Raw genomic sequence first — 15,604 nt, forward strand, 5'->3', positions numbered from 1 at the left:
CACATAAGCTGGGTTTGCCTCTGTCTCGGTGGTTCTGCTCCCCCGGCCTCTGCCGTCCCTGCTGCTCTCAGGAGCCCTGCTCCGTGCTCCACCGTGGCCCATGAGCCCCGCGGGCAGGAGACGTGGCTCCCTAGACCCCTGAGCGCCTGGCCACACACACCCAGGCTGCATAGTGACCATCATTCCCAGCTGGGTAACAGCAGACATGCTCGACAGACCAGGGCTGTAAAGCCAGGCCCAGCGGCGACTACAAGCCACTGACTACCAGGCTAAGAGCCTCATGAAAGCCTGCCTTGGTTTTCGATTTTGTATCTTCGCCTCAGGCTGGCACAGCTTGGGCATCCGCAGAGGCCACTCTGCCCACGTTCCCTACCCTGGTCAGCCTGGAGCTGACCGTGCCCACCTGCCGATGAGGACTCTGCCCCTTAGCCTCCAGGTCAGAACAGGCTCGGCTCGGCCAGGCCCAGGCAGCCAGGACCACCCTATGGCTTCCACACTCTGCGCCCCAGAGGCAGAGAAACCAGGCGCCTTCTTTCCCAAAAGGGTGTCAGAGAATGCGCTTTCTCCACTGACTCCCTCCTCTTCCTTGCAGGAAGGAGCTGGAATGAAGCTGTAAATCGGGACTTTAAATCCCAGGGGCTTCACTCGCCTGTGAGATGGAGACGCTCTCTCCAGACTCGTGACCAAGAGAATCAGATCCATGCAATTCCCGACCCGAGACAGGGAGCCCACCCGCGCAGGCCAACCTTTCCAACGGATGGGGTTTTCAAGGAGAGAGCAGGGAAGAGCAGCCAGTCCGGCCACCCAGCCGGGGTCCCGCACTCCAGCTGAGCACGCAGCCCCCTCTCCACCTGACTTGTGGTCCAGGGGACCCCCGGCATGGCCCTGCTGCCGGCTGTCACTGCACCTGCTGGTGGCCTCAGGGCTGGCTCCAGCTCAAAGGAGGCCTCCAGGATCCGTGCACAAAGCGCAATTCTCAATCCACTGCCAACTCATCTTCCACAAATCATCTCTCTCCGTGGTCTCTTCCCCAAGACCGGGGCAAGCAGCCACAAAACCACCAAAGCCAGCCCACCTCTGCCCGATCTGCCCAGAAGGTGCCATTGCTTGGGTCCCACCACAAACATGGGACAGAAGTGGGTCTGGGACATGTCCTGCGAGCCCACCCCCAGGTCACCTCTTCATGGCTGGCCGGGCAGACTTGTCTGAGAAAAGGAACCGTGATCTCTAGTGCCGGCACCTGGGGTCAAACTGACATTAGCTACGGTTCTACTCTGCACCCAGGGACCCACTAGGGTGCGACGGCTCTTGGGGCTTCACCTTCTGAGTCTTATTATTTGTCCGCTGAACAAACACTCGAGGTCCAGAGCTCTTCATGGCTCCAACGACCACTGCCAGAGCCCTGGGCCGCCCATGGGGCAAAGGCGGCAATGCAAACTTATCATCAGTGCCCTCAAGCCCACAGAAGCCACGGAGGTGGGATGAGAAACGAAAAATGGGGAAGGAAGGAAGAAGGAAGGGAGAGATGAGAGGCAAAGAAAGACAGGAACATACCAAAAAGAAAGAAAGAAAGAAAAAGGACAGTCACTTTGGAAAGCCACGAAGCTCTGAGTAACACTCTCCAGATTGTTTACTTCAATCAGCCGGAGCAGGCAGGACCATAAATTAACAGGATGCTTCCCTGACAAGTCAGAACGTTCCTGGGACAGACCCAAACCTAAGACGCTAAAGATCTGCTGGACTCGGAAACCACTCATCAGTCTCCCCTCCCAGAAGTCACATCGGGGAAGCAAGGCCAAGGACAGGCTGCCGGCAGCATCCCCAACGCCACACAGGCCGTCCCACAGTCCACTCGCCCTGCAAGCTCGACTCTCACACCCACGGAAGCCACCCTGTCATGAGGTTCCCGTGCAGGCCAGCGGCTGGGTGAATGCAGAAAGCTCCTCCCAGGGTGACGCAGTCCCTCCTGAGGGGCTCTGGTATTGGTAAAGAGGATGGGGTGGATGCTTACAAAACACAACGATTAGGAAATAGTGTCTTCCTTTGAAACCTCAGCTTCTGCTGGGTCAAAACAGACTCTTTGGCCCCAGAACACTCCTTCCCAATCTCCTGATGCCTGGCGGGGTGTGACACAAAGAGGGAGTCACGAAAGGTTGGGCATCGCCAACCATGAAGCATCTGCCCCTGTTGACCCTGACTTTTTTCTTCTCAGTTTTCAGACTGTTTTGGTGGATGGGATCATAACATTTTCTTCTATTCCCTGCACTTGAAATTTCCTCAAAACAACCCAAGACCTGTTTTTTAAAATAAAGAGTATGATTCTACATGCTTTCAGGTAGGAAAGATGAAAGTTTATTCATTCACCACGTGAATGCTTAGTGAACAACCACTGGGTGCAGAACTGCCCCAGGTGCTGGGATACACGCATCAACCAACACAGGCGTCATTCCCACAGTGGGGACCTTGTACCCCAGGGTGGGTGTCCCCAAACTATGGCCCACAGGTCAAATTCAGCCGGCCACCTGTTTTTGTATGTCCCACAAGCTCAAAATGGTTTTGACGATTTGTAATGGTTGCGTGGGGAAAAAAAAATCAAAAGAAGGAAGATAGTTCATCAGTTTGTGAAATTTACATTTCTGCGCCCATAAATAAAGTTTTATCGGAACACAGGCACACTCGTTTGTTTCTGTACTTCTGTATTACAACAGCAGAGCAGAGTGGCTGGGACAGAGACCCTCTGGCGTGCGAAGCCAAAAACAGTTCCTCTCTAAAGCCTTTATAGGAAAAGCTTCTGCCCTAGTGGATGAGACAGACAAAAAATACATAAACAGATTAATATACATTTCTGGTACTGAAGAACGCAGAAGAAAAGGCAAGGTGGGTAGAGAGAGTGGATGGAAGGGTGAATTTAGCAACATGTTCAGGGATGGCCTCTCTGAGCCAAGACCTGAATGACAAGCAGACAACTGGGTAGGGAACCTGAAGGCATTCTGGCAGAGAGAACAGCATGTGCAAAGGCCCTGAGATGGGGATGAGTAGGCAGGTAAAATGGTTTCAACTGAAAGGAGCAGGAACAGAAGAAGGGAGAGGTAGGGCAGGGGGAGGGGAGAGTGCCTCAGAGGACAAAACAGGGAGGCCCAGGCCACGGGAAGGGTCTGCAACTTTTCCCAAGGATACTGGGAAGCCACTGGAAGGTCATGAGCAAAGGAAAACCGTTTTTTTAAAAGCCCCTTAGGGAGCAGGAGTGAAAAGTGACAGACTAGCCAGTACACCTTATCAAAGCAACGAGCTGCTCTGAGCACAGGCCAAGTCAAAGGAGGGACTGAACTCAGAAACCATCCAGCCAGCCACAAAACCGAGTCATGGATCTGCTCAGGCCTTAGTCTTGAGATGGTACAAAACTTGCTTAAGACTGTAAACTGACTTTACTATGTAAACGCGGGGCAGCTAGCATATTAGCAGTCGCGTGAAGGGGACATCATTGTTCTGGAGGAGGTGAAGATCCCAGGAATGAGTCACCTCGGAGTCGACTTGAAGAGGATTCTTAAAGCCAACTGACAGGCCAAGGTCACATGGCCCCACACCTGCCCACCACACTTTCAGATCCCAGGAAGGTGTCAAAGCCTGGATGGGGACCCTGCGGGGGCTGGGGAAGACCCCACGCCTGGCCGGCCTTTAGTGAGTGTGTCTGCAGGCAAGCCCCTCTCCTCCAGGGGACAGGGAGAGTCAGAAGGACCTGGACAGTCAGGCCCGACACAGTCTGCAAATGCGAGCCCCTCCCTTTTCAATGCGGGGGCGGGGAGGAAGGGGACAAAGGAACCCAGAACTTGAGGTGGATCAGGGTCATGGCCAAATATCAGGCTGCTGTGGGGATAAAGGTGAAGTAAGAGAGTGTCACCTGGGGGCAACCGTCACACCTCAGGGGATAGTGGGCGATGACTGGGGACACTACAATTGTCACAGCTGGGGGAGATGCTCCTGGCATCAAGGGGGTGGGGCCAGGGATGCTGCTCAATACCCTAACCTGCCTGGGACAGCCACCCCTAGAGAAAGACCCAGCCCTGAATGTGGAGGGGACAGAGCCGGGAGGGGCCCGGCCAGAGGCAGGCAGCTTCCCAGCAGGAACAAGTCAGCCCTGGGAGCAGGCCACCCTGGCGCCACCTGAAGCACTTCAGTGACTTCCATCCCCTTTGATCCCCTCAATGACCGAGGGTGGCTCTTATTATACCCATTTTACAGACAAGAAAGGGAGGCCCAGAATCATGAAGGGACCTGCCCCAGACAAGGTATTTGAACCCAGGCCTTTCAGACTGTGGGGAACGGAGAGGACAGGAGTCCAGGGCCACCGCCAAGAACACTGGTCAGAATGAAATCCAGGGTCAGATGCAGCCCCCTCCTCTGCCGTCCAGTGTCCTCAGCCAGAAGCGGAGGCACCAGGGAGGGGCAAGGGTAAGAGCCAGGGCAGGGAGGCCCAATCAAGAAGCCCGGGGGCAGGTCTTTGGAGCACAGCCAGGAGTCCCGCTGCCACGCCACTGCTGATTGAGAGGCTGGCTCCTGACCTCACGGCTCTGCAGGGCCCTGGCAGTTGTGTAGTCTGCCAGCATTTCATTTTCTCTTCTCCCCCCCACCGCTGCCCAGCAGGCTTGGGAAGGTTTAGTGACACCACCCCCCTTCCTTGGCTTTGCTCTTCAGCAAGTGACTGGCCCAAGGTCACACAGCCCTGAACCTGGCCACCAGACTTCCAGATCCCAGGAAGAGAGCTGAGTCTGCCCACGCCTTGGTCACCACTCTCAGCCAGTCCTGCCCACTCCCTGAGCTGGGCCCCCGAGGGCTGTGGGCTCCTCACCACCGTGCCCACACCTCGGGACATCCGTCTCTCCCCTTCCCCCACTAGACCCAAAGCCCCCTGAAGTTAGGGACTCCCCACAACATGCCCCAGGGCTCAAAACCCCACGTTCCCAGGCCAGGTGAGTGTCAGATGGAACCAAGGAACAGATGGGCTCCCCAGGGCTGAGGCACCAGCCCGCAGGGGAAGAGGCGGGGCACAGGAGAGCAGGGGCCAGAAACCCGCAGAGGAGGCGGAGAAATAAGGGGTCAAGTATAGCTGAACGGCCAGGGTGGGAGGGGGCATGGAGGGCCCCAGTGCCCCAAAGGGACAGGGGAAGGGTCTCTTCTAGAAGACAGAAAAATACAACAAAGGCGGGGCGGGGTCGTGCATGACCGATCATACATTTAAGCTCTAGTATTTAACATCTCCTTAGTAGCCCACTCCCCAAAGTGCCAAGGATTAGAAAATGTAAGATCAATTGCTACTAAGACCTGCATACATTTCCTCTCAAAAACCACACACACACACACACACACACACACACGGGCACACACGGGCACACGTGCACATGCACACATGCATATGCGGCGCGTGACCCGGTATCTGCTAGAATCACTGCAAAACCTGGGGGCATTTATGCAACTGCACCTCCGCTCTGCTCCCAGTGGTGACCTCCCTCAGGGCAGGGCAATCTGACCGTGGCGGTGCCCCCGGCACAAATGGGGAGCACCGAGATTTGCCAAGCATCCAATCAGAAACACGGAAAGAGGGCCAGCGAGTTTCAGAAACCCTCCACCCAGATAATCACAAGTTGACTTCAGACTTTCTACGCTCAGTCCTTCGGGGTTTCAAAAAGCAAACGGCAAAGATGACAGGGGCTGCCCACTGCTTTTGCAAGAGTGGCGAGAAAAGGCTGACCGGTGAGTTGACAAACCCCAATGCCTCATAAGGCAGCTATTATTTGAGAATTAAGGGAATCATCAGCCCTTGCACGGCAGCAAGGAAAGCCCACAGGAATCATGTAATGAGCCCATTTTAGGGGCTTTCTCCAGCCATGGGACAGCCACACAAATGGCTGTGGAGGAAGAGGGGTGGGGCAGTTATCCTCAGACCCTAAGACAGTGCCAGCACCCACTGGGACTCAAAGGAGCTGGCGGAGTAACTACCACTAACAGAAACACATGGAAAAAGGCAGTCTGCATATTACGGGATCGTTGGGCTCCACTGAACAGAACCACCTTCTCACTAGTTTCATAACTCAGGAAACAGTTCCCCAGGTGCACCTGAATTATTAAAACAAAACCATCCTCCTCCAACCAAACAGATGGGACACACTAAGGTGCAGTCCAGGTCTCCCTCGCCCCCAGGGGGAAAAAAATCCCCTGTAAAACCCTCCACCGTGGCCCAGTGGACCTGCAACCCCTTCCACCTGGTGTCATTGCGCCCACTGGGTGGAGACCCAGGCCCTTATAGATCTGGGGCAGGTCCCTTTCAGAATGAATCTGTCCCCCAGCTCCTACAAGGTCCGATGGGACAGTCCCAGGGGGCTCTGCGGGAGCAACTCCACGATTTATTTCTACAGAGAAGGGGAGTTTCGAGATGGCGATCGGATGGAGGGGAAGGTACGGGGGTACACGTCTGGAGGCTGCGATGTGCAAGCAACTGGATACATTTTTTAAAATAAAAAATCCAGACTGCGTGATTATTCTAGGGGGACTCAGGGAAATTGGGGGAGAGTTTGGAAGCCGAGATGGCCAGGCAGGTTGACTGGAGCAGGGGGGATGCAATGACGGGCATTTCGGGAGACACCACTGGGAAGCGCCCCGTTAACCCCACCGGTGCCCAAAGGGCCGAAAATGCAGGCGGGTTTCATCCAGGGCCTGGGATCTCTCTCTATTATTTTTTTTAATTATTAGGATTGTTATGAACAGTAGAAGAGGAGGGCCCCGCCAGGCAGGGCCAGCCGGGCCGGGCCACCCACGCTGTCATCTTTTGTGCGGAGCCGGCGGGGACGCCCCGACCCAGCCCCCGCGCGCCCCTGGCCCGGGCAGGCCGCCCCCGCCTCCCGCCCCCGGCCCCGCCATTGTCCGGCCGCGCCGCCCCCGCCCGAGGCCCGGCGGGAGCCCGGGGCCGGGCGGTTAACGCCCCCAACCGCCTCGCTGGCCGGGACAAAGCGCTGCGGCCGCGGCCCGAGCAGGCCGCGCCAGAGGCCTGGGCCTCGAGTCCCGGGCGCCCGCCGCCCGAAGCCCCGGGCGCGGCGCGGGGGCGGCGGCGGCGGCGGCGGCGGCGGCGGGGCCCGCGCTCGGACGCGGCAGCCGTCTCCCCGCGGGCTCACCTGAGGCGGCGCGCGCGGCCCGGTCCGAAGCAGCGGCGCGCGCTCCCCCGCCCTCGGCGTCGCACCCCGAGGCCCCGCTCGGGCCGGGCCCCGCTCGGTCGCTGGCGGCCGAGCCCTCCGCGAGCGCCCCGGGCGGGGCTTATAAGGCTGCGCGCCAGCTCCGCCCCGGCTGCCATTGGCCCCCGAGCCCACGCCCGTGCACCCATTGGCTGCCGCTGACAGCTCCGCCCCTCCCCTCCGCCGGCCCCATCAACACCTCACGGCCCGCCCCCCGCGCTCCTCGATTGGGCGGGCGCAGGGGACGGCCTCGCTTCGCCATTGGCCGGCGGGCCGGGACACGCCGGTGCCCACCCACGTGCCTGGTGACCGGCTCAGTTCTCATTGCAGGCTAAGCACGCCAGCCAAGAGTCCTCCACCAACCCGACGGCGCTGGGTCTCGGATTGACAAGGGCGCCTCGGGGACCGCCCAACGACCGCAAGGGGGCAAGAGACTATTGGCTCACGGGGTCAGCCCCAGGAGCGGACTGGCTGGGGCGGATGCCAATCACGGCCCGGGCCCCGCCCCGGTTATCAGGCGGCTTCTGAGTACGTGAGACCCAGCACAACTTCAGCATCGCGCCGGGGAGGAGCGAAGAAGGAGTTCGAGACCCAGAGCCGGAATTGGGGCGCAGCGTTCTCCAATTTGCGAAGTCCAGTGTTAGGAAATAGGTTTCCAACAAAACTTAATTTGCAAAGGAGGAGGACTGAGAACTGAAGAAATTAAAATCAAGCACACTGGAATTTGACACAACATTGTAAAATGATTATAAATCAATAAAAAATGTTAAAAAATAAAAAGAAATTAAAATCAAGCAGCAAGCATCCCTGCCTCCCCCCCCAAAAAAACCAAGTTCATTTCCATCACAATCGACAAAACTTTGCAAAGGCATAAAGTCTTTCGGATAAAGTTAGGTGACCTCCGAGTTCCGTAAAACGTAAGGGAGGCGAGGAGTTGGTGCCTCCTGACATAGGTTCGAAGCTCAGCTGGGCCCACACGCCTCACTGTGGTTGGCCTCCAGGAAAGTAACCTCGCTGGGCCTCAGTTTCCCCGTGAAGTGGATTTGACGATGATACAACCCCTCATTGTCTGCCCCTCTCCTGGGAAGTTTGCAGGAATCAAGTGGGAGGAGGTCCATAAAGCGTTTGCCCCTGTGACTTCGCCAAGTGAGCATTTAATTAAGGTTTACCATTATCAACAAAAAGATTATTAATTGCCCGCCACACTGCACTTCAGGCAGTAGGGTGGGCACACACCCAATTCGAGGGCAAGTGTGTAAATCGGGCCATTGGACGTTTTCTAACGACGTGGTAAGTGTATCTACACTGTACATCTGCTGTTCCTGGAGGTTACCTGCAGGAGAAAGTCTCCGGAGCTGCTGTACACAATTGTGTCCAATGTTTAGCTCTAAATATCCATGGATAGATTAGATTAGTAGCTTGTAGCAGCGGGATACTCTAGAATACTTTTAACTATGTAGCAATTACAAAGGAGGTGGATCTACATGTACTGTTATGGAATGATCCTCTACAAGTCACGTGGAGAACTCCAGAATGCTCCAGAATTCTGAATATGTTATGGAACCGAACACACAGCACCGGATGTGGTGTGGTTTCTAAGAGCTCGCACCTGTGGCAATCCCCAAACGGAGAAAGCTAAATCTCTGAGGTGATGGGGGAGAGATCCACGTTGGTAAAAAGGGTAGTTGGTAAAGACTTGAATTTGTTCTAGGCTGTTTTACATCCTCATGGGCCATATTCAGATAGTCCTCGTGCAATTAAAATTTGACTTAAAAAATAGGAAACAGCATCTGCTCCCAAGGAACTCCCTGACCAGTGGGAAAGACAGAAATGTAATCTGGGAGCAGGAATGCAGCGTTAGGAGTGCAATCATGAAGGATCTTCCCACCCCGAGCCTTTTTTTCCTACTCCCTAGTTTACCCTGTAAAACAGTGAATTCCAGGTATTTGGATTTCACAGACTATGGGGGGAAAATTTTTTTTTAACTGGGGGACCTAAATAGGTTGTCAGCTTTCCAAGTTTGCTTAGTGGGGGACTTTTTTAAATGCTGGCTTTAAGAAACTTAACAATTGTAGAATCCAGACGGTAAGGATATATAAGGGTTCACCATACAGTTCTTTCAACGTTTCTGTTTGAAAGTCTTCATAATAAAATGTCAGAAAACAAAACTAGGGGGAGGGCCTGGTACAGTGTGTGCCTAGCACACACAGAAGAGGTCCAGGGTTCAGTCCCCAGTACCTCCATTAAAAATCAATCAATCAACCTGATTACCTCCCCCCACCAAAATAAGAAAATGAAAATTTTAAAAAGAGGGGGAAAAAAAGAGAGAAAAATTATAATCACTGTCATTTAATTAAAAGGTGTCCTATGCAAAGCAGGAAGGACACATTCTCAGAACTTTTAAATGGACAAATTCTCTTGGGAAAAACTCCCTTAATCGTCCTGGTTTTCAAGTCTCTGCAGACAGGTGCAGACTTCACAAAGGGCTGGGGCTGGGAATCACCGGCATCTCTCCCTAAATAAGGCCAGGAGGACCTCTGGCACTGGCCTTCAGATGACCCAAGGCCGGCTCATTTCTAACTGGCCTTTACCTTCCCAGGATGGGCAAGGTGTGGAGCTGAGAAACATCCCCTGCTTGACAAAAACCTCCCTCCAGCTCCCGCTGATGGGCTAGTCTGATGCATAAGAGAGTGAGGGAGGGAAAAGTCCCTAAAAATAAAATTTTTAGAAATATATTTGGGAGAAGAATTCTAATACTCCATCTCACGCCAAGCATATATGGCTAGATACACAAGTGCAATATATTCACTTTTATGAGCACAGACATGTAAATATGCGTATACCGGCCCACAGCTCAGGTGGTTGTTTACCAAGATGGTAGACAAAGCAACTACCCCATAAATGAAGAAAAACAGGCCCAGGACAGTAAAGACACCACTATCCTAATGTTCTTTAAATTTGCATATGAAATAAACATATGGAAAAGTGTACATAAATGTAGATTTACCCTGGCTTTGGCATGTCCTCAAGTTAAGCCACTGAGTGTGTCTAATGCCTCAGTTTCTCAACTGCAAATGGCTGTGAGTCAAAACTCTATCACAGTAAAGAAGTTGTGAGATATATATTACTCAGCCAGAAAAAAAAGAATAAAATAATGGCATTTGCTGCAACATGGATGGGCCTGGAGATCGTCATTCTAAGTGAAGCCAGAACGAGAAAAAAAGATACCATATGATATCACTTAGATGTTTAATCTAAAAAGACACAAAGGAACTTACTTACAAGATAGAAAGACTCATATACAAAACAAACTTACGGTTACCAGGGTGGGAAGGGATAAATTGGGAGTTTGAACTTTGCAGATATACTAACTACTGTATATAAAATAAACAACAAAAATCTACTGTACAGCACAAGGAACTATATTAAGTATCTTGTAGTAACCTATAATGAAAACAAATGTGAAAAGGAATATATGTATGTGTATGACTGAAACATGATACTACATACCAGAAATTGACACACTATAAACTGATTATACACTATAAATAAAAATAAATAAAACCTCTATCACAGTGTTGTTCTGAGGTTGAATACTGCAGTATCAACACACATGTACAAATAAAGCCTGAAAATGTTGCTCCTCTGGGGGACAGGATTATTTGTTTTGGCTTTTTCTTTCCAGCCTCCAGATGTTCTAAAGAGATTATGGATCCATTTTATAACATGGGGTGGAAGGAGAGAAGGAAAAAAGTTTTATATTAAAAAAAAATCAAGCAGGTAGGTTTGAAAAGGTAGTCCATCCACCCTGTGGAATATTACTCAGCCAAGAAAAGGAGTGAAGACCTGACACTCCCTACAACGCGGATGAACCTTGAAAGCTTCATGATCAGTTAGAGAACCAGACACAAAAGACCATGTGCTATATGAATTTATTTATATGAAATGGCTAGGAACAGGCAAATCCAGAGACAGAAAGTGGATGAATGGTTGCCAGGGGCTGAAGGAGAGGTGAGAAGTGACTACTAATGGGGACCAGGCTTATTTTGGAGATGATTAAATTCTGGAACTAGATAATTGATGATTGCACAACTGTGTTAATGTAGTAAAAACCACTGAACTGTACACTTTTTCATGTATCTTTTATATATTTTATTTTTATATAATTCCTATTTCTTTTTGATGGAGGTATTGGAGATTGAACCCAGCACTTTGTGCATGCTAAACACTCACTCCACCTCTGAGCTATATACCCTCCTGTCCCGAACTGTATACTTTAAATGGGTGTTACAGCATGTGCAATATACCTCAATAAGTGTTATAAAAAAAGCTACCAAGTCTACCAGGAAATTAATATAGTTATATTGTGATTATTTCTGCATAACAGGGTCACATACACATATTTTTCTGGGTTTGGCTAATGTTTAACAATGACATCACTCTTAACTTTTATGTGAAAAGTTAAACTCCACTATCTCAACAATGAAGACCCCTCATGTGTCCTGCCCCTGTGTAGGGCCTGCCTGGGGACATTTATGGAGATTGCTCCTCATAGCTGGGCATCTATGCAATTATCCCCATTTTTATTCCATGTTCAAACTCAGTATTTTTTTTGAGGTATATAGTCTATTGTACAATTCCCCCGAAGTGTACAATCACCAACCACCACCAAATTTCAAACGTTTTCATCACCCCCAAAAGGAACCCTGCACCCTTTAGCTCACTCCCCTCCCCCTCCCCAGCCCTAAGCATTACTGATCTTTGTCCCTAGAGATACCTGTGTGTGGCATTTCATGAGGTCACATAATATATGATCCTTTGTGACTGCCCTCTTCCCCTTAGCATAATGTTTTCAAGGATACACCTGACACATCTGAAGGTCCAAAACACACCGAACTTTGTTGTTTATTAAATCAGATCTGCCCACATCATTACCTAACCATCAATAAAAGGCACCAGTAACCAGGGGTAAAGAATTGCGTCTGCAGAATTCGGCATGATTACCTTCCCTGGAGTTTATTTTCCAACTTGCCTCATCCTTGGCCTCTGACTGCTACTGGAAATAGCATTTCAGGTCATCAGTCCCCATACCCCCATGTACCCCCATCCCCACCCCCCTGCAGGGAGCCCCCCAGGGTCAAGCAGCTCCCTGGATGATGAGACAGGCTGCTGATGCCCACTGGTGGCAGAGCCAGTCTCCCGGTGGGGGACCACCACAGCCTGACTTTTTTCAAATGTTAATGGGAACAGTGCCGCCCACCTTGGTGACAGTGACCTCTGGTTCCAAGCTGGAAGGTCCGGTTCAGCCCCTCTGCTGTAGGTCGCTGACCCTGGGAAAGGACAAAGGTTAGACCCCCCGCATGTCACTTTGACCTCTTGGGCCTCAGTTTTCTCATCTGCAAACTGGGGATGATGCTACCTGCCTAGCCTGTTTCCTACAGTTTTTGTGAAGAGAAAATGAATGAATAGCTGTAGAAACGGCCAGTAGCAGCAGCAGCCTACTAGTAATAGAGTAGGTTACAGAGCGATTTGCAAACAGAAGACACAACCAAATCCATCTGTAAAAGGCATTTATTCTGAGAATCTAAAATCTGGACAGAAAATATTGAACTTCTTAGAAAAAGCCTACACAGGATTTTGCGGTTTCTTCCTAATACATTAACAACCTAAGAACGAGGGGAAAGAGACACCTTTAAAACAGTATTGTTCCTGTCTGCCTGCAGTTGTGTGATTTAAAATATCCCTGTTCTGTTGAGGTATAAGCTGCAAACTTTGGTAAAGTTAAGAAAATTAACAAATTCCAAAAAATACAAAACTCCCCCCCTCAAAAATACAACCAAACCCTAAGTTATTAGATTTCTTGGTACATATACAGTAACTACAAAAAAATTTCATTTCAAAAAAGTGTTTATTAAAAAAAAAAGTCCCTCTTGTAATTCCCAATTGGTGGGTTGAAAATTCAATTTCAAGGATCGACAAAACTCAGACGGTCCCCACTCACACCCCCAGGGCCCCCAGGGAGGTGCTGGCGGACCACAGTTTTAGAATCTGGTTGGCATTGTCGACGATTCAGTGCTAAGAAAAAGAGCCCCGCGTCTGAAAAGTAAGGAGGAACCAAAGGCACTTGAATGTGGCCCCGTGCGTTTGCTTCCGTGGCGTCCAGATGGAGGAGCAGAGAGTCTAGTGGAGGTAGCTTCGGTGTGGCCCCGACTCTCAGCCCGGGTGGCCGGGGGCCTGTGCGCTCGGTAGGGACCGGGACGCAGGAGCAGAGCGCCGGGGGATGGCTTGGAGGGGAGTTTCAACTGGGTCCCGACTGGCCTTCTCTGCTTTTCCAGTTTCCTGGCGGGGCCACACCACCCCCAGGGCCACCGCCAGATACCACCTTGCTGGGTTCTAGGCGACGAAATTTCACCTTCGGGGCCAAACCCACCAACCTTGGGAAGATTGTTCTAGGCAGCAGCGGGGCAGGAACGTCTAAGACCTTGACACTGGCAACTTCAGCAGCCTTCACGCCAAGTCGTTTCTAATTCCATCCTCAGAAGAAAAAAATATGAGTTCTTTGTTTTCCTTTTTGGCTGATAAAATTGCAGGCTTTGTACTTTTTATAAAACCAAGATAAAAACATTGAGAAGTCCAACTTTCTTCCTTTGAGGCATAATACAAATTCCTGAAAATTTATAGATTAAAACAAAACGAAACAAAACAAAACCGGGAAGACGAGGCTTTTTAGGGAGTGGAGGAAAAACTACATGTTTAAGTTAAGCCCACTAAAAACAAAACAGGGGCCAAAGACCCCTCTGATACGTTTTTTTAAAAACGCCCGGCGAGAAGTGCTTGAGCATCACCGTCCGTTGCCGTAGCCCGGGAAGAGCGCGTTGAGGGCCGCCTGCAGCGGCTGGTTCACCTGCATGGCGTAGCTCCGGCCAAGGTCATAGCGGCAGGCCGGGCAGCTGAACACCTGGGCCTTGAAGGATCTGTCCAGGCAATCCTGCAGAAAGCGGGCAGGTGATAAGTGCTCCTGCCCCACACTGCCCCCGGGACGGAGTCGGGCGTGATGACTGACTGCTCACGGGGTCCAGAGGTCCCTTCTGACCCTCAGTCTTCCTTTTGACCACTTGCCGCCCACCCCCAGCCCAGCTGCCCCAGGCTGATCCTGGCCGCCAGGTGTCCATACTTGCAGGTCACAACACCCGACAGGTCTGTCCCCTGGCTCTTGTCACTCATGCTTTGGCTCAAGTTCCCTGCTCAGAGGACCCTTCCCCGGCACCCCTGGAATATCAGATGGCCCCGCTGCAGCCACTCTTCTCACTGCACCCTGTCTGCCTTCTGGAATCACCCTGTGGACTAAGGTACTTGTGTGTGATAGGCCAGGTGTGCCCTGCGATCAGGGGCTGTCTAGCTGGCTCTCCCGGCACCAAGCTTAGATGCTCTGTACAGATGTGTCCATGACAAGATGGGGGGAAAGGCAGGAGGGAGTTCTGATGCTGAGCCAGATTCTGGGTTCAAACCCGGTTCTCAACTGAGTAATGCCGGGGGAAGAGAGCCAGGTGGAGACAGAGCTTCAAAGCTTCAAGGTGGACGGCCCAGGAGAGCCGACTCCCCAGCCAGAGCAGCAGGGAAGACGCCAGCCACGTGGCCGGAAACAACGCACACAGGTCGCGGGCACCTGCACACACGAGCACACCTGAAAGACGGCGCCAGGCGACCTGCGAGAGACAACGCCAAGTCGGCGAACACCTGCTGATGCCACGGCACGTTGCCGCCGCCACCGCCGCCGGGCTGCAGCTTCTATTTCCTGTTTTTAAAAACTCCTGCATTCTTTTTCCAATATAAAGTCTATAGCTTGATTCCAGAGACGAAAGGTAGTTCTCTCTGCACAACACACCAAGATTCAGGTTCCAAATCAGGCTCTGGACAGCTGCCTGCTTCACAATGGGCAAAAGGTGGGAGGAAACGCCCAAAGAGGCCACCCACAGATGACGGGTAAGCACAGTGGGGTCCACCCACAGGCTGCAAGGTGACTGAGCCTTCCAAAGGAAGGGGATTCCGATACACGCTACAACGCAGATGAACCCTGAATATGACGCTCAGGGAGAGAAGTCAGACACAGAAGGACAAATACTGTCTGAGTCCACTCACAGGAGTTCCCTGCAGGAGTCAAATCCACAGACAGGAAGCAGACGGTGGGGCCAGGGCTGGGGGAGGGGATGGGGAGTCAGTGTTTCATGGGGACAGAGTTTCAGTTTGGGAACATGGAAGTTCTAAGTTCTGGAGATGATGGTGGGGATGGTTGCACAGCAGTGTGAATGTGCTTAATGCCACTGAGCTGCATTTTTACAAACAGAACAGTAAACCGTATGCTGTGGATCTTACCACAATAAAAA

At 51.9% G+C, this 15,604-nt stretch overlaps 2 protein-coding genes and 1 long non-coding RNA gene across 8 annotated transcripts in view; all 3 read right to left on the reverse strand.

Annotated features, from left to right (window-relative positions):
• KDM4B (lysine demethylase 4B) overlaps positions 1-7,287 on the reverse strand; it is a 121,588-nt gene extending 114,301 nt beyond the window's left edge. For 3 of the 4 annotated variants that reach the window (XM_072947906.1, XM_072947910.1, XM_072947904.1), the window contains exon 1: positions 7,164-7,287. The gene's annotated coding sequence lies outside the window, so the exon portion shown is untranslated. The remainder of the gene's footprint in view (positions 1-7,163) is intronic. The other variant, XM_072947909.1, reaches the window with a different exon arrangement.
• A 4,807-nt stretch (positions 7,288-12,094) lies between these two features.
• Positions 12,095-12,552, reverse strand: LOC140688376 (uncharacterized). The gene is made up of 2 exons (XR_012063019.1): positions 12,481-12,552; positions 12,095-12,273 (listed from the first exon to the last, which is right to left on the reverse strand). It is a non-coding gene; the product is annotated as an uncharacterized lncRNA (long non-coding RNA).
• A 221-nt stretch (positions 12,553-12,773) lies between these two features.
• Positions 12,774-15,604, reverse strand: part of UHRF1 (ubiquitin like with PHD and ring finger domains 1) — a 30,330-nt gene continuing 27,499 nt past the window's right edge. For all 3 annotated transcript variants that reach the window (XM_072947912.1, XM_072947913.1, XM_072947911.1), the window contains one exon: positions 12,774-14,208. In XM_072947912.1, coding sequence (XP_072804013.1) covers positions 14,062-14,208 — 147 coding nt within the window. In that variant the 3' untranslated portion in view covers positions 12,774-14,061. The remainder of the gene's footprint in view (positions 14,209-15,604) is intronic.

The sequence above is a fragment of the Vicugna pacos genome, chromosome 22 (genome assembly GCF_048564905.1).
Source record: "Vicugna pacos chromosome 22, VicPac4, whole genome shotgun sequence".
NCBI lineage: Eukaryota > Metazoa > Chordata > Mammalia > Artiodactyla > Camelidae > Vicugna > Vicugna pacos.